At 48.5% G+C, this 23069-nt stretch overlaps 1 protein-coding gene across 4 annotated transcripts in view; it reads left to right on the forward strand.

Moving 5' to 3' along the window:
• The first annotated feature begins 416 nt into the window (after window positions 1–416).
• The window catches only part of RNF220 (ring finger protein 220), a 221567-nt gene continuing 198914 nt past the window's right edge, over window positions 417–23069 (forward strand). For all 4 annotated transcript variants that reach the window (XM_086617583.1, XM_086617584.1, XM_086617585.1 and 1 more), the window contains exon 1: window positions 417–1041. In XM_086617583.1, coding sequence (XP_086473709.1) covers window positions 417–1041 — 625 coding nt within the window. The remainder of the gene's footprint in view (window positions 1042–23069) is intronic.

Genomic DNA, 23069 nt, shown 5'->3' on the forward strand with positions numbered 1-23069 from the left:
GAGTTACTATCTTAGTTTTAGAGTGAACCTTGTTTGTTAGCGGGTTATTAAATCTGCATGTTATTACGTTTGCTTTGCCTTTCATTCATCTGCCCTGGATGATACCCTTTAACCTGGAGGGCCAGAGCTGGTTCCACTAGCGTGTGAAGTTGTCTATTGATTTTCTTGAATGCGAACAGTGGCGCGTCTCCGGCCAGTGGGTTGTAACACATGTGGCCACCCCGCTGCTGGAGCATCCCAGGGAGATGAGTGCAGAAACCTAACCGGTTGTGTTTTCTTTTCTTTTCTGTTTCCTTGCAGCGTTCGGAGGGTGATGATGCTCCAGTAATTTTCCCCGCTCCATTCCCAGGCATCGCTTTGTTTTCCTTCCAGGGAAGATCGTTCTGCTTGTGATCCTGCTGAGGAAAGAAACTCCGATGGACTTACACCGGGCAGCGTTCAAGATGGAGAACTCACCCTATCTCCCCAACCCGCTGGCCTCCCCAGCACTGATGGTTCTCGCCTCCACCGCTGAAGCCAGCCGTGATGCTTCCATTCCCTGCCAGCAGCCGAGGCCTTTTGGGGTCCCCGTGTCAGCAGACAAGGACGTGCATATTCCCTTTACCAATGGCTCCTATACTTTTGCCTCCATGTATCACCGGCAAGGCGGGGTGCCAGGAGCGTTTGCAAACCGTGACTTTCCTCCATCCTTGCTTCACCTCCACCCCCAGTTCGCACCCCCCAACCTGGACTGCACCCCAATCAGCATGTTGAACCACAGTGGCGTTGGGGCTTTCCGCCCCTTTGCATCTACTGAAGACCGGGAGAGCTACCAGTCAGCCTTTACACCGGCCAAGCGCCTGAAAAACTGCCATGACACTGACTCACCCCATCTGCGCTTCTCAGATGCTGATGGGAAGGAGTACGAGTTTGGCACGCAGCTCCCCTCCAGCTCCCCTGGCTCCCTCAAAGTCGACGATACGGGGAAGAAGATCTTTGCTGTTTCTGGCCTCATTTCTGACCGGGAGACCTCATCCAGTCCTGAAGACCGAAGTGACAGATGTAAGTACCTCCATTGACTTATTGGTTCTTTAGTTGCGCCTCGTTGAGATACTCAACAGGTGATTGTCCTGCAGTGCTATGGTTCTTGCTGACGGCAGAGGAAAACCAGCCTTTCCTGCCTGCCGAGCTCAACCCCGCAGTGTTGCCCTGGCTCTTCTAAACAGACATTGGCAGATTTTAAGGTGCGGTGCTCTTGAGTCCAGCGCACAGCTGGACATGCAGAAAGCTGTCTGTGCCCCGCTGTGAGGCTATAGGTGCTGATACTCATATGTGTGTAAACAGGGATTAGATGTGTGTAAACAGGGATTCAGCTGGAGTATGTAGCCAGAAACTTTCCCAGAGCTTGCAGCAAACACGTACTCCCCTGCTTCTTCAGGTGTATTTTTTCTGACCTTTTCTTCATCCACGCCGTTCTTATAGCAAACGCGTCACCTTCAGGATTCATGCCTCAGGCTAGGACGAAAGTACCTTTTCCTCTGGTTAACTTAAGAATATTTCTGGCCACTGAGCTCCATCTTCAAGACGTAAACCCAAATCCCTTCTTACAATTCAAGGAGCTGTTGCACCGTGCGCTTTCTCCGAGTGTTTCCCCGCTTTGGTGGCTGTTGAGATGCAATGTGCCCTTGTGACTGTAATTCCCTGCTCCCCCATCACCTCGTTCCTTGCAGTGTTGCCTGCACAGAGGAGCAGAGCTGTCCTCAGGGAAGGGCAGGCTTCCAGCTCTGCTGAGCTGGGAGGTGACCCATGGTGGGGAGTGGTCTGGGGGCAGCAGAGCGTGGTACCCTGGAGAAGAGTACTAACTTACAATTAGAGTTTTCCCTTAAACCCAGACATGTAGACCAAGGAGTGGTTTTCTTTTCACGTGGGTCTCCTTTGTTCTGTTGAATTTTCTTCCTAGAAAACAGTTTTATTATTCTTGTTGTTATTGTTATCACTATATTTTTTTTTCAAGGAAAACCTGCTGTCCCACTCCTTCCTCTCCCTTTCAGATGTGATTTTTCCTCTCCCCTTTATGATGCCGAGGAGAGTAATAGAGACATTGTGGCTCTCTCTCCCCTGTCGGCGCTGCTTCCTCAGGCTGTCTCCTTGAATTAGGCACTGTGCTAACTTACCGGCGCTAAAAGGCATCTGCCTAAACCCAGCGTACCTTTTCAATAAAAGTCATCATAAAATCAACCTGCCTTGTAAATCCATCACTCTTTGGTTTTGAAATATGCTGCAAGTGTGTCTTTTATGTCGGTGTTTGCAAGGGCAGGACGATTCCCACTGAAGGCAGAAGCTGTGTATTCCTTGCACCACGAATGCGATCTCTTATCTGTCTCCCCCCTCTTCTTCCCATCCACCCCCAACGATGCTACTTTTTGTGCCGTAAGCTCCTTCCATTGTTCAGCATCTCCTCTCCCTCCTTTTGGGTCCGTAGGGAAAGCGGCTGTAGGTGGGAGCACGTATGGATGTGTATGTGTGTAAGCCGATAATATAATTATCCTGGGGGGGAGGCAGGTGACATGGCAAGGCTTAGAGACAGCTTTGTCGATGCTCTTTACCTTATCGATATAACCTGGCTGTGGGAACGAAGCTTCCTCGAAAGAATACTCAGGGAGGTAGCGATGAAGGAGCGGGTCCGCTAGCTAAATGAATTTACAGCACGTCAGCTGCTATGGATCTTGCTGGCAAAATCCTGTCGGATACCCCATTTAAAGAAGTAAATCTGTTAAATGAATTAGACCACATGGAGCGCAGCTGTGGACAGACGGACGCATCCACACCCACCGCCGTGCCTCGCCTTTGCCGACAGCGCGTGCCGAATGCAGGTCCTCTCCTGCCTGGGAGTAGACGGGGCTTTGCACAGGCGTGGGCGAGAGGCTGGCACGGTGGCACCTGGCTCCCCGGGCCGCTGCCAGCCCTGTGGCAGGGGACTTGCTGGAAAAAGAGAGTGGAATAAAAACTTTGCAGGCAACTTGGAAAACTTGGGCAGAAGTGGAAGGTGTTTTGGTTTATTGTTAAATTTCTTTAAAGTGCTTTGCTGCAGGGTAGAGCCGAGCAAATGCAACATCCCTGATATTTCATCGACATTAAAATTCTTCCGTAACTACCAGGACAGTGTAAGCTAAATATGTTTGTTGGCTCTGTATCATATTCCCATCACATATAGATACTGCACCATGGAAACTTCGCTCCATTAACATGGCGAGTTTATTTGGTGTGCGCACACACATTTACGGGCGTGTTTGCTGGAGACTGAGCGAACGAGCGGCGGAGCTTTTTAGTGGGTCCTAATGATCTTTGATGTTGACCATCAGAAAAGCAAAACTTCCGCAGTGAGGAACTAGAGAGATCACAGTTTGCAGATATAATCGTGATCCTGTTTTGCATTGACATTGGCGTACATATATTTGGAGTTTCTATATAAATGCCTGCTTGGGCAGGGGGGGAAGTGGTTGTCTCTGAGAAGTTTTGTGGATTCCTTATGTAACTGTTATATGTAACCCTTTGTAAAAACTGCCTACTTGTGCTCCTGATGGGTAATCTGTTGCAGATAGGTGGCTGTAGCTTCTAGGCAAAAATGTAATACGGCTTTCTACAACTGCGAGCAAAAATTGTAAAATGTTCTTAGATCAGCAACACCTTTACGTGTCTAACAGGTGCTTTTCAGATTTGCGGAGCTCAACCGTTCAGTTGTATTTTTCAGATTCCTGTGAGGGTTTGTGTTACTTAGAAGGTGAATTACTACGATTGCTCTGCGTATTCCTTTGTACCACTGTGCAAGAACTCTTTTTGGGTAGCTTATTGAAATGTTTGTTTTACCCCATAGCTTAAATGGTGATTTTCTAAGAAATTTGCCTTTTTAAAAAAAAAATGTTTTAAAAAAGAAAATGGAACTCAATGCACTGCGTTTTAATTTTCCTGAAAAATAGGTTTACGCTTGTGATACCCTGCAGCAAAACAAGAATCCAAAGTCAGGCATTTTCGTCTCAAGGAATATTTGGGTGCTCTGTTTACTCCTCTGCATCATGGGAGCCTGTTTTCACCAGTGGAGGAAATTCACAGAATTCAGTAAAATTATTTGGGATATGTTCTGGTGTAACCCAGATTAGCACCTGGCCCCATAAGATATGTAGGATGTAAGATATGTATTTGTGCAGTAGAGAATGCTCAGTCTTTTGGGTGAACCTTTCCTTACTTTTAAAGCAGGGCATTGCTTCCAGTGGTACCCATCCCCATGCATCCCCATGCATCCCACGAAGGGAGAGCATCTCCTTTGGGGTGCATCTGGGTGGGATCGTGCTCCACATTACTCAGCAAATTGGACCGGGATGTCTGCATTCGGTCAAGTTGTCTCTTGCTGTAAAATGCAGGTACTCAGGATGTCTGGAGCGATGGAGCGTACAGGGAGCGCGTACAGAAGCAGAGCCTTTCCAGGGAGAAGGAGATGTACCGTATGCTGGATGGGCCCATTCTCTGAGGTGCTTACTGAGAAAAAGAATGCCATTTGCTAGAGTTTAGAGGCTTCTTGTAAAGCATGTGTTAAAGACACTGGGAGACATATTTTATGGGTTTCCTTTAATAAGCGTACAATAGCTGGGATTCCTAGAAGGAGTGGAAATAAATGGCGTGTTCCTTTCTGCAAAAGAGATCTATAGTCCTGTTTTAAAATCAGGAAAAAAATAAAAAGATCCCTGGTTTTATTCCGTGCTTCTAATAAAATCTGTCCCAGTGGCCTTCTGTACCCAATCACCATGGCATCGCTTTCCTACAAAGTGGCAGGCGGAGGTCCATGCTGAAGCCGGGATCTCTTGGCAAAGAGCTGGACCTGGTCAGAGCCATGGACACCTCTGCCATCCCCCGTCCTCCCTGGGACCACAGAAGATGGTTTCCCATTGCTGTCTGCTGCTTGGTCTTCTTCATGCATTGTGTGTGACTTCTTGTGAAGCACAGCCTGATGCGTGAACATGACCTTCCACATCCTGGCCACTGGTTCAGTTTCCATCCTCTGGCCAGAGCCTGGCTCTCCGAGCCTCGGTTTCCCTCCCGCTGCTGCTGCGCCCTGGGGATGAGCAATCGAGTTGGTGAGCAGGCTGGGATCCTCGCTCAGCCCTTCTTGGGACTGGTGGGTAAAGTGAGGGGTGGTTCTATGAACGTTATTTTGATTATTATTTTTGATGATCATATTTAACCTTGGTTATCTGGACGCAGTCAGTTTGTCCTGCAACTGGTTTCTCCTCTGCAAGAGAAGTCGTGCATCATATTAGTGAGGTCTTTGTTCCACTTTAGGGTTTTAAAGAACATCTCTAGCATGGAGTTAGTTTTGCTTTTGAAACAGCTGGTTTGTTATTGATCAAATGTAAATCGCACATCAGGTGATGAACATCAGGGCTATGATGACCACAGCTTGAATTCCTCAGTAACGTAGTGCTTTGGAAATCAGACTGAAGACTGTCTCTACAGTTGTCCACCCGCTCAGACATATATGTTGGGCTTTGTTTTACAGATCAGGACCTATGTAGAGAGCTGTGTGTGTATATATGTACGTGTGCTGGGGGAAAAAGGTTTTTTCTTTACATTTTATGGCAGAACAATGGGTTGGAGGGGGAATGCATGCATGCACACATCCACCCGCGTGCACATCCATAGCTCGCACTCACAACTCTTCCTGCTGGGATGTGCCACTTCCAAGACCGGTAAAATTTGGGGTCTAACATGAAGCAATGCTTTGTTGCCAGTAATAATCAGCCGTGACCAAGGGAAATTGCAAGCTTAACATTGCTGATGAAATAATGAAATAAATCAAGTGGAACGTTGGCTTTCCATCATGCCGTGCCCCCTGCGCGATGCAGGAGGAGTGGAGGAGCAACAGTGGATTTTCTGAAGGTGTGGGCAGGCAGACAGGCGGTAGCAGAGATGAGGGCCACATGACCATCCCCTGTCCCACAGCTGAAAACGCCCCGTCCTCGTGGAGCTGGGTGTGCTGCTGCGTGGAGGAAGGTCTCATTGCCTCCTTTTCTGGCAATGATCTTCCCGCTCCCTCCTCAAACTGTTGCTGAGACTTCTTTCCATGCTGTTCGGCTTAATTGTCTTGTCGGGATAAAGAAATGTTTGAACAGTTAAAGTGGGGAAGGGCTGGATGGGAGCAGCTCCTGCCGGCTGCGGGGCCATCTGGCCTGCCTTGGATCTGCCAGTCTCTAGTTTATATTTCTCTTTCTGTTATTTGGGGCTATCTGGCACACTCGGAATACCTAATCACCACGGTGCAAGGAGGGAAGGGGCTGCTCCCCCCACCCCGCCGCCCCTCCGGCCTCCCCTTCCCATCAATTGTCATGCAGAGCCCGGCCGGGCTGGGCTGTTCTGCTCACAGCCCTCGTTTTCTGTCCTTGCCCGGCGCTCAGCAGAAGGATGGCTTTTAATTGATCGTTTGAGGGGGAAGGCTGGGGTTGTCTTTTCCTCCGAAATATTTCCCTGCGCAGCCACTGCCATCCGGCTGCCTTTCGTGTTGGCTCAGCCACACCAGCGATGCCTCGTGCCTTTGCTCTTCCTTTTTGGGCTCCCCGGGAGTCAATGTTGGGGCTCATAACCTCTGTCCTCGGAGCATCAAGCGACACCTAAATGTCAGAGTTACCCATCTCCTGCTAGAGACAGGCATGGGTGTGGTAAATATTTATCACTTCTTTTTTGCCCCACGTGTCTGACTGCCAGTGTGAGGGTATTTATTGCACCGTTGCAGGGAGAAATCCCCGTCTTGCTCAGTATTTCCCGTCAAAACCACGGCCCCTGAACCGCTGGCCGAACCCTGCTTTTCGAGAAGGATTTAATCACGTTAAATCTTCGGTCCCATCGATCAGACTTGGCTGCTGTCACAAAATTGCAGCAGAAGAAACGAAGGCAGACTCGGCAGCTGCCATGCTGGGCTGGGCACCGGGAATCCCGACCTCGGGGACAGCTTGGAGTCGCAATTTCCCGATTCCTAACGGGGAAATAGTGATATCTCCCTCACTGCGGCGTGTACCGCTTTGATATCTTCTGACAGAAGACACTAGGCAAGGGCAAAGTATTAGTATTATTAATATAGTACAGTTAGTAGAATATTATGAACTATTATAAATCATTACCGCTAAACTACAGTTATTAAAGGAAATGACCAAAGTGCACTTTGCGAGCCAGGATCTCTGACAGTTAAAACATTGTTTTATTATTTTACTTGCTAACTTGCAAAATTCAAGAGTTACCAACAGTTTCCTGGTTGATCAGTGGTGATTGCGTAAGGAATTGGGAGAAGTGGGGGGCAGTGGGCGTACGTTTTAGGAGGGAGGGAATAAGCATTGGTGCCTCCGTGATTTTTTTTTTCTTTTTCTTTGGTAATTTGGATGTCTTGAAAGAGAGAGACATACTCAGGCACTGGCCTAATCCTGCTCTGTAGGAGTGAAAGTGTTCAAGGCAATGAGGTCTTAGTTTCTGGAATTTCCCTATGGAAAAAATAAAAGTGAAGGTGTTTGTGAATTGTTACTGATTGTTATTTGTTTGATATAATTTCGACAAGTCCCATTAAATGCTAGCAGCAGATTCATTTTTCCCTCTTTGTTTGCCTTCCAAGGAGTAGAAAATAGACATAATTATATTTTACACGAGACTGTAAGGTTTCCGCTCATCTCCTTTTCTGGCTAATATCTGCAGCTATAAAATAAATTCCGTTTGTGCATACATGGTGTTAGACTGAGGTAAATAACTGTTATCTAAAATCTGCCTAACCTTAATCCGCATCAGGAGCACTATAGAGAACTGTACCCATTTGTATAATATTAAGCTTTATTTTTCTTATGGATTTCTAATGCAAATTCATAGTGGAGGCAAAGTTGTTTTCTCTTAATACCGTATTGCAAGAAAAGCAGCCATTGAGAACAAATTGTGACAATTTTTATCCTGCAGTTCATGTCACTGGTGGTCTTCGACCATGTCAGTTTGCTTGGTGGCTTATGAATATTTCACCTCTCTTCTTTAGGATGGAATAGCAGATTTGGACACTTCTGAGGACATTTTTCAGCTATCCAAAGCCACTGAAATTCTATGGGAATAATGGATTTCTATTTGGGAAATTTAAAATGGGATCGGATTCCTATACAGCATCCTCTGAAAAAGGACACGTGTTTTTTTGTAGATCTACACATGTAATCTCTATATGCATCTTTCTCTCTCTTCATGCAACCTTGCTGTTTGCCTGCTTGGCTTTGCTGGCCGAAGTGATCCCTGTGTATATAAACTCACAGGTTACAGACATTTTGGGCAAATTCATCGCCCTGAATTCGGTTTTCTTTACATCTTAGTCCTGAAGTATTTTCCTGTTGCTGTTAGGGTATTCGCTGGCCAAATCGGCAGTCTTTCTTGAGGACCTAGCCCTCAAGTCAGTGAAGGCTCTGGCTGAAGAAGGGCTGTGAATTTTGGTACTATCTGTGTCTGTCCTTTTTGTCTTGTCTTATTTAAAACATGGATGGTGGTTCTGATAAACCTGAAGTTTCTCTTTAGCCATCACTTTCTCCTCTCCTTCAATCATTTATTTGTTGGCATCTTGAATTGCCTCAGTGCCCAGAGCAACAGAAGAAGGAGAAAAGCAATGTTGGGAAGGAGCGGGGCAAAGAGAGGTTTATTGTCTTAAACGTGGATAACGTGGGGAGGGAGTCCTGGTGACAGTGGAATTGCTCTTCGAGTTCAGGTGTGGGACACTTGCATAATATTTTTCCTTACTTGGGACATTGTTTCCAATCGGTATTGTTTCAAAACCTTCCTTTTTTGGTAGCTCGAGGCCGAGATCTGCTTTCTGACCGAATTGCAGAGCAAGAATGTGTTTTGTACTTTTTCTTGTGAATACCAGGCTGTCCTGCAGTAGGAAAAGGAAGGCACTAAGCGTCTCTGGATACTCCTAAAAGGAAGAGCTGGAAACCACATCCTTGCTTTCCCCTAACAGCACCGATTCCTAGTAACTGGCTCTCACCAGAGTAACAACATAAAGTTTTTGATTTGGAAAGACACAGGAGCTTTTATGCGTGAGCTTTTTGCCGGTACAATCCTGCAGCCCTGCCTATGCTTTGCGAATTTGTGATGCTGCAGCCCTGAGAGTGGGGTGAGGGCAGCAGGACTCATCCAGCTGCAGGTGCTGGGCTCCTGGCGCGGCTGGTTTGCCGAGCGCAGGAAGGTGGAGTGTTTTTCAGGTCTTGTGTGAAAACTAAAGCAGAAAGGGCTGGGGTGTCAGCCAGCAGGCGAGCAGCATGCCACTGGCCCAAGGGCTCATCAGATGCGATGGGTTCTGTAAACAGTGCAAAAAGTGAAACTCAGGGAACTGCCCTGACAGACCCATTTCTTTCTATTGGGACTTTTGGTACTTTGTTTCAAATTGTGATATTTGTAATTAAACATGACTCAACCTTTTTGTCTGATTTTGACATTGTTTCCCTGCACTTTAGAAAGCAACTTGCAAAGCTGTTGAGTACATGAAATGGTCTGTTCTGTAACGTCCCTCACCGTAAGGAGGTGTAGGGTAACAGTCCCTCACGGCAGAGCCTGCTTGGGCTGTTGTGCTGGGATGGGAAAAGAGCCGGTACCAGATTACAGCTCTGCCCTCTCCTCCAACTTTTACTTCTAACATTGAAAATTTCTTTAGGAATTTTCTGTCCCAGTCCTCTTGGGGGGGAGACTTTACGGAATTCCCTACTGGGGGCCACTATTCAAACTCCTGTGCTGTGCCGGAGGTGATGCCAGGGTGTTTGTGAACAAGCAGGGAGGAGGGCTCACGGCACAAGGAGCATCCTGAGTGCTGCACCTCGGGCTGGGTGAGCAAAAGTCTTATCAAGGTGGCCTGGCCATGCCATAGCAGAGCCACCCCACACCCAGGCCAACCTTTGGCCAACGCAGACTGGAAGGAACTGTGTCTCCTCGTCGCTGTTTGCACTGTGGATGATCCTGTGAGGTCCTGACAGCTGTGGGTGGGTGGAAAGTGCCATCTTGGGTACCCGGTATCAGCGCAGGTCGGACGGATCCATGCAGAGTGCTGCAGCACTGTCGAGGGGGCTGCAGAAGCCCACTTCCGTCTCTTGTTTGTTCTCTTTCTTGCGAACAAGTTTTGGTTCCCTTTACCAGCGCTATAGGTTGGAGGTGAGCCTCTAGCAAAGTCCTCAGCCCTGGTGACAGCTTTTCCCTCCTGAGCTCCTGTCTTCAGCCTCCCCAAGAAGGCAGACTGACCACTGGCCTTTGTTTTACTGGAGAGATGAAGGAGCAATTGGTGACCTGGGTGACCCTGCACGGAGCATGAGCAAAGGAAGTTAACGGTCACAATCAAAAAGTTTCCAGCCTGGGTGGATTCATACATTGGGAGGTGCTCCTCAGACAGGAGAACGGGAGAACGAGCAGCTAACCTCATATTCCTGCTTCTTTGCTCTTGGTTTTGTGCCTTGCCCAGCGCACAGCCCTGCCCAGGACTGGAGGCGTTGCTCGGCGGTGTCTGCTCCGCGGGCCTGGCTGCCACCATCTGGGCTGCTCCTTCCTTTCTGCCTGCTTGGGATCGCGCGCAAAAACGTTGCTCTCAAAGAGCTGTTCTGGTTACAGGAGAGCCGTGGTGATGGGCAGCCTGCCCAAGATGTGGTGCGTAGGGACGTGGTTTAGTGGTGGACTTGGCAGCACTAGGCTGATGGTTGGACCTGATGGTCTTAAAGGTCTTTTCCAACTTAAATGATTCTATAAGATTTGGGGCTAATGTGTTCAGGGAAGCTGTGTTGAAGGCGCCTGGAGATTCAGTAGTGAGGGAAGCAGGGAGTCTGCAGACCAGAAATGAAACGTCAGCAAGAGGTCTTTGAGAGAGTGTGAAGTAGAAAAGCGCTACAAGTTATTTCTGTCTTAATTTGGCCAATGTGTTGTGTCCAGTCCTGTGTTGGGTCCAGGACTGAAATAAGTATGATGATATTTGGATCAGGACTGGGATATACTGGAAAAAGTAAGCCATGAAAGTTTGCAGATCTCTGCCTCCATTAGCCAGAAGTAATGTTCCCACCATCTCATTATTTTCTCTCTTAAAATGAAAACAAGTTAACTGTGGAAACAGGGGAGGATTGTGTTAGAGCAAGACAGAGCTGAGCAGAGAGGAATTGAATTGGCCTCACTTGCATGTAACTCAGAGGCTGTGGGTGTTGTAGCCTGGGGAAGCTGTGCACGGTGCGGTCCGGATCAGGCCCCGGGTTTTACAGCACATCTCAAGGAAGAAGGGGCCTTAAACTAAAAAGAAATGCTTCACCTGTGGTCATCTGTTCAGGAACACTGCAAGGACCCAGGTGTGCCTTCGAGCACGTGCATCTGCCCCCTGAGGTGCCCACCCCAGTGAGCGGGCACAGTCTGGTAAAGGCTGTGGAAGGTTATGATGTCAATGAGAAACATCTGGGTCTGTGTTCTCCCAGATGTTGCCAGTCGTGCCTGGGTTGTTAGCTGCACCTGGGCAAAGAAGAAAAGGAAATCCCCGGGTGGTGTGATGGGTTTTGCAGACCCTGGGAGGAGAAGGCAGTTAGACACCACTTGCTGATATCCCTCTGCTATGTACTCAGGTGGCTCATGGACGTTCAGGTGATCCAGGACCCTCGTTCTTTGCAGCTAAGGAAATGTGTCATGAACTCGTCACATACTGATTATTTTACTTTTGTCCCACCTTTCTCGCTTGACTGGTGTGGGAGTCTTGAAGATGAAGGGCATGTTTATTGGCAGAGCCGAGCGTGCCTCCTCCTTGCAGGCACATGGAGCAGGAAGAGGGAAGGGCTGCCTGGGCAAAGCCCTGAACGTTGGTTTGCTTATGCTGTGGACTCTGTTGACCTCAGACGAGCAGAGTCATTTCTCATCGCCCATCTTTAAAGCAGGGCTGATGATATTCTTGTAGCACAGCTGTATGCTGAAGGTGGTTGTGTTCACATTTCGGAGATGCTGAGGTCCTCGGGCAGTGGCTATAACCATTGTACCCGGATGGTTACACCAGGATTGAAAAGGCAGCATGGGGGGAGGGATGGAGGCTTGTTTAATAAACATTATCATTGGGATTTATTCTGAAGAAACAGTTGCCAGATAGGGGTTTTTTTTTGTGAAACTTGGATGAACAGCTGAAAGCAGTGGCTAGGAACCGCAGAGCAAGAAACGGAGGAAAATTCGGAGTAAGGTAGATAAAAGTGAGAGATAAAAGAAATAATGCAGGGAAGGATGAGTAATCGACATTCTTGGAGTCGAAACGCAGGCTCTGGCTTCCTTCCTGAGCAGTAAAATAAAATTAAAAAAAAAAAAAGTCTTTAGAACAACAAAACTCTGGACATGCTGGTTTCCTTCCTGACAGGCCCAGCCTCGTGGTGTTTCGATGAGTCCTCACTGGCAACCAGGGCTGATCTAAAGGCCAAAGGCAGAAAGATTGGGGGGGAAGGGAGAGGGATTTAACTCTTCGAGCTCTGCTGGAAAACCAGAGATCTTCTGCTTTGTGTGGATTCCTTTTGCTGTGGCTGGAGCATGAACAGTGTTCACAGCAGCTCGGAGGTCTGAGGGGCAATGAGTACATCCACCCAGGGGCTTGGTCATAGCCAGAGTTAATGTTAAAAAACAAAAGTAAGTATTTTTAATCCTTGCGGATAAAATTCCTTAGACTTGGCATGGTACAGCATGAAGCAACAGCACGGATGAGCAACGTGGGAGTGGACTGGCAGCTCTTCATAGGAAGCCCTGACGTTGTTGCTGTCTCAGGGATGCTCATTTTACTCGGAGCATCCAGCTTATAGTGCAGTGCTGGTGCAGTGCCTTTCGTTAGCACACGTCCCAGCTGGGAAGGAGCTGCTGGCTGCAGGAGAGCCTATCGTACCCCAGAAGGCTGCGGGCAGCTTGCAAGGAGCCCGGAGCGCGGGAGGGCAGGCTGTGTCTGTGCTAGACAGGTTGAACGGCTTGGGCAAACTTGTTTTGCAGCTAACTCTCTGAGGCTCGCCGCTCTCCACAGGGTTCCCCTCTCTGAAAGGTCGAAGCTACTTCTTAATTCTCAGCAGCTGACAAAATATTTATTTTCAGGTACTTAAAATATTATAATTTGAAGTGGAGTCCAGGGCCCTGGCTGGAGCTGAGCTTTTGTACTAACAGTTTCAGTGAAATGCCTTTTTCCTTCTACAACTTGCCAACAAATGCTTGGAAAATAATAGTGGGACAGTCATCCCTTTAGTGAGCAGATCAAGAAGATTTGAGACTTGCCAGAGACTTTCAAAGGACAGGCCAAAGGTTCAAGTTGTTGCCAGTTCTATTTGTCTTAGCCTTTATACTTACTTTTGTGTCATTAATTTCATCAAATGTCTGCGGGTAAAAGGCACCCAGCAGGCTGCTGCTGCCGCTGAGCTCTCTGGGTGTGCTTGGACACCTCTCGGGAAATAAGCCCACCTTTTTGTCTCGGGAGAGAGATTAATCCCTCCGCAGCTGTAGCAGAGGAAGCTCACCCACCCGCATGCTTGGGATAACCTGACATGGAGATGGCTGTCCTGGGGAGCAGTACCCCTGAGCTGCTGGTATCCCTCCTGCAGCCCTTTTTAAGAGAGTTCTGCAGGGAGATGTGCAGACGAATGATGCTCCCTCAGTGGTACCGGACCTATAGGACCTATAGAGATCTCCAGAAATAAGGTGCCATGCTTGGATTTTGTGGAATTTACTGAAATGAGGGCTCAGCAAGGAGAGGTGAGCAGAGGCCAAGCAGAGAGGAGCCCAGCACCCCAGGTCCTGTTTCTGGCCCTGCTGTTGGGTCCTCAGGATAATCACATATTTTCTGGGATCGTGGTGAGTGGTTCTGTTGATTTTGGTATCAAGGCGTCTCCGTTGAGTTCTTCGCAAGGGCTACCTTGCAGGAGTAACAACTCTGTTGGCACTGTCTTCTCCTGGGGGCTGTGCAGCAAAAAAAAGTGGGGAGGAGGCTGTTTTCTCAGCAGGATCCCTGCAGGCAGAGCTCCCTGCCCTTCTCTTGTGCTCTTGTGCTGCAAACCTCTCTCCTTGGTGCTCCCACCACTGCCCGCATCCCGACAGCTGCTTGCCTACCCTTTCTGCCCCAGTGCAGCTGGCCAAGTGTGTTAATTTTTCGGCAGAAGTGTTGTAGTAATTAGGCAGCTCGTCGGAGGGTTTATCAGTACTTAACCAGATGTGAAAAGACTCGTACTGTGGTCCCTGCTCTCTCACTGAGCTCCAGCCAGCTGCCTTTTCCCGCCTACTCAGGTTGCCCAGAAAGGGCTGTAGGAGATCTCCCTGCTGCCCTGGCTCCTCTTGCCTCTCTTCTTATGCTAAACACTGATTTGTAAAGGAGAAGGAGGGAGAGTGGAAATCTGGCACTGTTTGGGAGAAGAGCAGCAGAGAATTAAAAGCAGACACCTGCAGCGCTGGGACTGGAGACCTCCGCCATTAACTCTTCCTAGGGCAGCATCCCTCGGGCTTGCAGCCCTGGGTGCTGCGTGGCAGCATGCGAGGGCTGGAGTGGGTGATAGTGCTATCCAGGGCTCTTGATGGAGCCTCATTACATATATATATATATAAAAATTATGTATGACCTTCTCCATCTCCCCTGCCTCAGTTTCCCTTCCTGTGGGGCCGATGCCGTTTCCCTGTCCACTGTGCTCTATAAGCATTTATACGCTAGGCAGTATTATTATCACTAACATTGTTATAAAACGAGGTTGTAGTAAACTGTATTGTGTGCCTAATCCATATTAATGGGAAAAACTGTGGAGACAGGATATTGGCCTGGATGGCCCTTGGACTGAGTCATTCTGACAATTCTTACGTTTCTATGATAAAGTTTTATACCTACACACTGGCACCGTATATTATGTTTAAAAAAAATCTATATACAGCCTATAGGTTTATGGTTATAGAGAGAAAAGACGTATTAAATCAGCAAGACCAAGGGAGCAGACAAGATATAAAAATGATACTATATTATGCTAGAACTTATTGAAAATCCCAGCACATCTTTTTTGTGTAAATGGTAAATTCTTTTCTATGTTCTCAATTTGTTTCTTAATGTGTGTCACGTACCAGAATAGTAGCATAGACACAGTTGCAAATACGGTATATGTTTTATTGTGAGTATTATACTGCATAGCAGAGTAAGGGTGTTGAATATTGAAGTCGGTTATATACAGCTGTAAATGGGAGCTACCTGCTGTTCTGTATACAGCAAGCTGCATATTTATTAGTAAATACAAGTCTCGGTAAAATAAAAATAAAACAGGAAGTTGCACTGAAGACTTCAAGGTTTAAAACTAGTTTGTGCAAAGCTCCTGGGATCCCACTGCAGGGAACGGTCCTGCATTTTCCGGCATTCAGTCTTTTCCATCTGATTTTTCTACTTCTGTGAATTTGAAAGCCTCTGCTGAACTCCCTGGCTCATCAGTTTGTGGAATAATTCATAAGTGTTTCAAAGCAGGGTAAAGATTGGGTTTGGGGCTGGAGAAATTGCGGGTCGGCTCCTTCCCTGGTGTAGCTCCAGGTGAATGTATCAGAGTAGCTCTGAAGGATGAAATGTACTGAGGACCCATGGTTATGTGCACGAGAGGGCACACACGTCACACACGTGTGCATGTAACGCATGGAGCTGCAGGCGCTCCATACCTGCAGCAGGAAGGCCAGGTTGCGGAAAGCAAACCCCGTGTTTTCTGGGATATCTGCGGGCTTTCCAACTGACGGACACTTCTCTGAAGATGAAGGCATCAGGGCAGAGCGTGGAGTCCAAAATGAGCGATGGCTTCTGAAATACCCGAGTGCTTAACCTAGAGGGAGCTCTCTTACATGAAGAATGAGACTATTGGCACAGCTGCCTGAGCAGCTTTTAGCGCGTGGATCTTCAGCAAACTTCTGCCTCCTGCATCCTCAGCTTGCGCTCCTGGATACCACATTTCCCTGGGCTGACGTACAGAGGATTGGAGAAGTCCGGTGGGTAACTTCTGCCCTCCCAGCTGTGCAGGGGCCAGAGCGGGAACCTTGCTCGGCCTCCAGAGGCTGTTTCTTGTGGAAGTTGGTGGAGATTTCTTCTGGCGATGGCATTTCTTCTATTTTTCCTGCTCCCAGTAGCATCATCACACCTCGCAGATGAGTCACGGCTGTTGGGGTGCCAGGCACCTGCTCTGCCAGGAAGAGGAAGGGCTCCTCGGTGAGGAACAGCCTTTTGTTGGCTGCTGAGGGTGCTGTTAGCAGGCTGATCCACTAAGGAGATACTTATATGCTGGTCTGGGGGGGCTCAGTTGCTCCCTTTGGGTCTCTCCTTTTAAATGGTTTCATATCCCCTCATCCTCCTTGAGGTAGGTCCAGTTGCCCAAATACAAAGCTGTGATGTTTTGGGGTTAGATGAACTGGTATTTCCTTTCCTAGAAGCTGAGTGATGCTGGTGGTGACACGGATGGATGATGCGAGGGTGCTTCCCCGGTGCACAGACAGAACAGGCTCGGACCTGGTGTGAGTCCTTCAAATCCTGTGGGTCCTGCTCCCAGTGGAAACCCCTGGGCCGACAGTGCCTGAGATGTCATTTGAAAGGAGGATTGAATAAAAGTAGGACTGAATAATTCTTTCCTGGGTCCAGAATGCTCCCATCTTGGCATGGTGGACCCGATGGGGCAGCGTTATGGCGCAGGAGGGGTTGACAGCAGTGATGCTGCATTCCATCCCCTGGCCGTCTGGGTCCCCGTGGTGGCTGCATTTGCCCTGGCAAGTAGCAGGATGGTGGCAGTGTCACTGCTGGAAGGCTGGCAGTGTCTTTGCTCTCTCCCCAGGGCAGCCTCCCTGGGGAGGTCCTGGGTGAAAAAAGAACCACCCCAAAAAGCAGAAGGGGAAGATTCGTCCAGCTGGGGTGTACCTGCAGGGAGTGCGACTGGGAGAAGTGCGAAGCTGAAATCCATCCTGCCAGCCAGAGCAGGCTTTCCCAGTTGCAGCCCTGTCTCTTCTTGGGGCTTTCCTAAGGTGCTTGGCACTGTCTGTCTGCCCTTCCATCTGTCTGCCTTCCCATTCTAACTTCTAAGCGGCTTAACAGCACGGGTGATGGAGGGGGCTCCTCTCTCTTTTGCAGCCCCTGCCTTAAGGAGTTGATTTTATGATGCCGGGCAGGGGGCTGGGTTGTAGGGGGAGGGCAGGGGTCCTTTCCCCTCTGGCACACTGCTTGCTGAGCCTTGGCATCGTTAGCAGCTTGGATCCTCACACAGGCATGCCCAGGAGTGTGGGAGATGCATTGCAGGGGCGTCCCTGGCACTGGTGCTCTCAGCCGCTGCTCCTCGGATGCTTCCCTGCTCCCCAGGCAAGGGCTGGCTGCTGCTTAATTAGTTTTTTGTCTCACTCGTGCCCCCGCTGACCTCCCCTGCTCCTCCCTGGCTCTGTGGACCTACCGCTTGGAAGGAGGACGAGGAAGCCTCGGTGCAGAAAACAGCAAAGCCAGCGTTTCCTCAGGAGAAGGCAGAGAGATGCTGGCAGAGTCTCTCTGGACAGTTTTTCTAGTGGAGTTCATGGAAAGCTGAGTTCAGCCTTTCAAATACCTTGACCCTGGTGTGCAGGCTTGGCGTGATCCTTCTGCAGCTCCACTGTCGAGCTGTTGGGATGCTTTAAAAGAGGCCTGTGGAGAGGCAAAGCTGGGTGGGAAATTAAGGATAGATGGAGTAGGACAGCGGGTATTTTCCTGTGGGTGCTTTTCTTTTTGTTGGGTTTTGTTGTTGTTGTTGAACAAAGGAGTTTGGGGAAGGAAAGGGCATGTGTGAGGGTGAGGAGCTGAATGGGGAAGATAGTTGGAGGGAAGAAATGGAGAACTAAAGCACCTTTTTCATCTAATTTTTAAAGAAAGTCTTTCCGATAACTTTTTTCATGCCTTCAGCTTGTAGTGTGGGCTGTGTCTTTTCCAGAGCAGGCAAGGAGAAGCGTGAGCCGCAGAGGCTGGAGAAGTTTTATTCAAGCCACCAACTGGGCTTGACAAATGGCAGGGCACAGTAGCTGAGACTGGAATAAGCACTTTTCCTGTGGATGACTTCTCTCTGTGTCTCAGATGATGGCCATTCCTTCCCCCATCTCACTGTCCTTGCTTTGCTAGCTAGCAAATCATACTGGAGTCTCATCCTTCCCTTTTCTGAGTTGGCACGAGGAGATTCTGGGAAGCAGCTAGTTGCAAGGGAATCTGCCCTGGACTTCTAACGAGGTTAGGGGATGCTGTGGGAAAGAGAGCAGCATGAGTGGGCACACCTGGCTTTGGGGTCTCAGCAAACGTCTCTGTGTGTGAACAGTGCCTGGGCCTCACCCCACCCCATTCCTGTCCTGACAGGAGGAAGCCACACAGTTGAGTACAACTTTCATGAAATTCAGCTCTGTAAGGGCCTGAGTGTGGTTGGAAAAAACAACCCATTACTCTAATGGTCAGCTTTAAGGAAGTCTGGTAACTCTAGGAAACACTGAGAGAGCTCAATGTGCTGTCCTTCGGGGCTGCTTCACAAATACCAGAGCAGTGGATCAGTCCTTGCGGATCCTGAAGTAATAATTATTAGGTGTAAACTCTTGCAGGGAGAGGTCACATTGCTCATGCAGGAACCTTGGTGAAATGCCTGAGGTACCACTTGTAAATATCCCCATGCAGCAGAAATGCTCCATCTCCTCTTCTTCTCTCCCTTGTGGCCCCAAGTCCGCAGCCCAGCAGACACCTGCTCTTTGAGGGCCTGGCTACAGCAGCCCTCTTATTCTACATCCAAGCTCCTCAAAAGTGAGTTCCCTGTGGGTCTCTGCTCTGTGCTTAACACAAGCAGCCCTCCTTATGTGTTTGACCTTGTACAGAAAGGTTTTTAGGAGTCCCCAGGGAAGGTGGGTGGCTCCCCTGGGAGCAGAGCAGGTCCCATGTCCTGGGCAGGCGGTGTGAAGGTGGCTTTAGGAGGTGCTGGCTTCTCATCAGTAATTCCCACCAGTCATCAGCTGTTTGGAGTGAAACACTTTGGCTCCTGAGGAATTCCTCGGAATCTCAAAGGGTTAAAAAAAACTGGCACTTCTGAGTTGTACCTCGTGTGATCTTCCCCTTCCTTTACCCTCTTCCCCTCATTCACCAGTCAGGTGAAAACATTAGCCTGAGATGCTGTCAGTGTACAAAACCAGGCTGCTTCACGTTGCATGAATTCAGCGCTCCATGTTGTCACCAGTGACCGTCTCACCATTCATGACATGGGGATGAGGAGCAAACTGCTCTTCTGTCCTTTATACCTGAGACACCACCTTTATACCTGAAGATATTAACAGTGCAGAGAAAACCAGGAGCAGCAGCCTGCAGGGAAAATGGAAAGGACTTAATACCCACAGCTCGCAAAACAAGAGCAGCTCAGGACACGAGCGTTGAGTGCTGGAGCCTCGGAGGTGGTGGGAATGTCTGTAGGAAACGAGAGCAGGGATGGAAGGGCCAGGACAGGGGAAATTGCTGTCGCAGTCTGAGACTGTCTTCAGAAGAGTATTGGGAGCCCTACACATACCTGTTGTGTGTCCCTAATGAAACCATAGCCCCTGCAATGAGGAGGCAGGTAGGGGATGAGAAAGGCGAGCAGGAGAAGCAAGGCTATCTTCTCCCTCCGTGGCTAGTCTGACGTGGAGCAGCCCTCCGAGTCAGCATGGGCTCTTTTCGTGGGGTGGAGGGGTGAGGATCAGCTGCACGGCCACGCTCTCCTTGGCCAGGAGGGTCTGAGCCAGTCCCTGGTGATGGGGACTGATGGCAAAACCCAGCCCAGTGGTGGCCAGCTGGGAAAGGGGAGACAGGGCTCAGGCATCTCCAGCACATGGAGTTTGAAGAGGCCTTCCCTTTCTCTACATAGATGTGTTTTCAGCTCTTACCTGGACCTTAAACTTAAAAGGTCCTTGCTTGGTAAGTCAGGAGAGGTGTAACTTTGGTTTGCAAACTTCAGGCTTGATTCAAAGAAGGGCAGCACTTTAAAAATAAATCCATCTGCTGCTGCTTCCCTAAGGTACGTCCAGGTAGGGTGTGCTCAGCACTGGCTTAATGCTCCAGTTTAAAGAAATAATTCTGTCCAAAGCCACCCTTCTGCAGGAGCCTATAATTAGCAATTAAAGCATAAAAAATATTTCCATCGAGTGACTCCTAAATAAATGCTTGTCACTGCTGATCAGAGTTGGTTTATTTCCATGTGTGTTTTCCTTCTTTCTTTTTTTGTATAACTTACGGCCCTGTAAATGCTCAGCAGCTGTTAATATGATTCTGTCGATACGTTTACCATGGTGATTTGGCTGTATTTGGCGAGTGTGTGAAGAAATCACTCACTGGTTAGGAGGAGGAAAGACAAGCTGTCGATATCAAGGGAGAAATGCTAATAACCCCGGTGACAAATCATTCCTGGGAATCTCAAAGGGTTAAAAAAAAAGCAGCAGCACTTCCCGGAGAGAGGGGCCTTGGTGAGTGAAGGTGACTCATCCGGAGCTGCAGACACCAGCTGTCATCTCCAGCTCCTCCTGTGCTTAATCACTTCACTTTTCTAAAGAAATATTTTGTTCTAATTCAAACAGACCTGGGCTTGTTTGTTTTTTATGAATTATTTACTGGTGAGAGGAACCTTTTGAGGTATCCATCTTCACTCAGGAATAAGTGGACTCTCAGAGCCTGCTGCAGCACTTTAAAGCCCGCAGTCCCCTCCTTGATGAGCCTTTTTTGTTTTTGTTTTTTTTTTTTAACAACTGCTTAAAATCCAGAATAAACCTCAGAAAGTCAGCTCTGGCCCTTGGATCCATACCAGAGGGTGCTCCAGGTGACCCCTGTGACTGCCACCAGTTTCCCAGCATGGAGGTGGAGATGTGCTCCCACACCTGACTTACTCCTAGGTGCATTCCTGTAGCAAGCACGCACTCACTGTGCACAAAGTAGGTGCATGAAGGGGCTTGCGTGTGCCACTGACCCCTCCTCTGGGCACCAACACACTCCAGCTCTGGGTGATGTTTCTGTTCCTTAATAAACCCAGGACCAAATTCCACTTGATCGTTCCTGACTTCTACTCTTTGCACATTTACAGCTCTTCCAGTGGCAAGAGGAGCTCGTGTGATATTTCGCAGTCCCAAAAGGTCTGATCCAGCGGCCATGGAAGTAAATAAATGGAAAAATTTGCACTGACTGGACTGGGCATCAGATTAGTCCCTAAATGTTAGTTGATCTGCTTTAGGGTTATGACAGACAAATATTGCCCCAAGGTTACTGCTACAGGAATAATCGATATACCTGTCTTGGATACGTCCAGACTGCCTATCATCACTGTAATAGCTAAATGAGTGTTACCTCCCAGGAAGACTGTGCCTGACCAAATAAGTTGCCTTTTCTTTGTGTGGTCTGAGACCAGAGAGTTCAGTTTTCAGCGTATTTAAGATCGTTTCTATTTGGCACTTATCTGCTCCGCAGGATATTGCTACTTGACTGCAATGTCCTTATTACCTACTTCTATATTCCATTTAGAATTCTTTTTTTTTAATTTATTTTTTTACTAAATAAATAACATGATCTGTAAATAAATGACCTGGTCCTCCAAACAATTTAGACAGACAAAGTACCTTGAGTGTGATTTAGCTTGAGTGGTGTAAGTCGCACGCTTATACAAGCTTCAAAATGACAGGAAAGATAATCCCATCAGGCAGTCTGTAAAACAGAACAAGCCTCGAGAAGGGTTTTCTTGTATACAGTCACACTTAGAGACACGGGATGAGGAGGAAGGGGATTCAGGACCTGGGGAGGCTGAAAGAAGCAGCTGGTTGTGTCCTAGATGCTTATTTGCACTATGACCCCTCCATGTGGGTCACCGCAGCCTGTGGAAGCTGGGAAGGAGACGGGCACAGCCTCATGGAGAGTGGCTCTGGTGCCCACAAAAGCGGCATGGGTTTGGCCAAGGGGCTTTGCATCGACGCCGGCGTGTTGCAGATCTGCTGGGAACACAACAGGAGCGTGCTGCGTCGGGCAGTCTTCCCTCTGTCCCACGGGTCATGGGGCATGTTCCAGCCTCGTTTCAGGGCTGCTCTTGGGCGAAGGAGGAGCCTGCAGCCTGCCAGCTGCCCCCCCCTCGACCAGAGGCAAAAGTGCCCGAAAGCCTCCTTTGTGCCCCATTTCTGTTTGGAGAATGGGAACTTCGCCTGGAGAATTGGATGCATGAAAGCAATTCCTTTACCCAAGTCAGTAACATATTTGCTTTTGATTCCTCACTTTTTTTTTTTCTTTTTCCTCGCAGAAGACTCTTTAAGCAACGCTTTTTTTAAGGGGCACTTTTGACACCCGAATCTCTTCTTCCTGCCTCCTTCCACCCCCCTCCTCCCTCCAGCCCACACAATCTGCCAGCTCCCCTCTCTGCTCCTCTCCCGGTGTTTGGGGTAAGAAGTTTGTGGCGTATTCACTAGTGATGTGTAAGTTAGCAGAATTGAGGACTTGGGGATTTTTGCCATTTACTATGAACTCTGGGATCCCGCAGTTTACAAAGCAGCGGCTGGTGGGAGGCACAAGATACAACAACTGAGGTTCACTTCTGAGCCAGTTTCCCATCTTTTTTCACGTGTGAAAAGTTCCTGACTCTGTGTTGATTTTCTTGAGATCGTGTTTATTTAAATCAGGATAATAATCTTCCAAATATACCCTAAAATTATATAGCCATATAAATCCTGTCATAATATATTCAGTAAAACTGTCAGGTGATCACTCTTAATGTAAAATGAGACCTTTTCATTTTCATCCAGTCAGTTAGCACTAAATTAACTCCTTGGAACAGGCTCAGAGTCGTTCATTTAAGTAAATATCCCAGTTATTTATTGAATATACAGCATTGCTGTCTGTCTCGGGGCTGAAAGCGAGGGGCTCCTGTCCTTATCCCAGCTGTGACACCGGTCGGTCAGGGTGCTTGAAAACTTCAGTAACACCCACACAAACATTCATTTTGCTCTTAATCTCGGTGCAGCCGTAAGCTGATTCCCAAGGACGGGTTGAAGCCATGGGCCAGGCTGCCAGCAGGACTCCCGATTTGCTGCCCCGGCAGCAGCCC

The sequence above is a fragment of the Tauraco erythrolophus genome, chromosome 10 (genome assembly GCF_009769465.1).
Source record: "Tauraco erythrolophus isolate bTauEry1 chromosome 10, bTauEry1.pri, whole genome shotgun sequence".
Lineage (NCBI taxonomy): Eukaryota > Metazoa > Chordata > Aves > Musophagiformes > Musophagidae > Tauraco > Tauraco erythrolophus.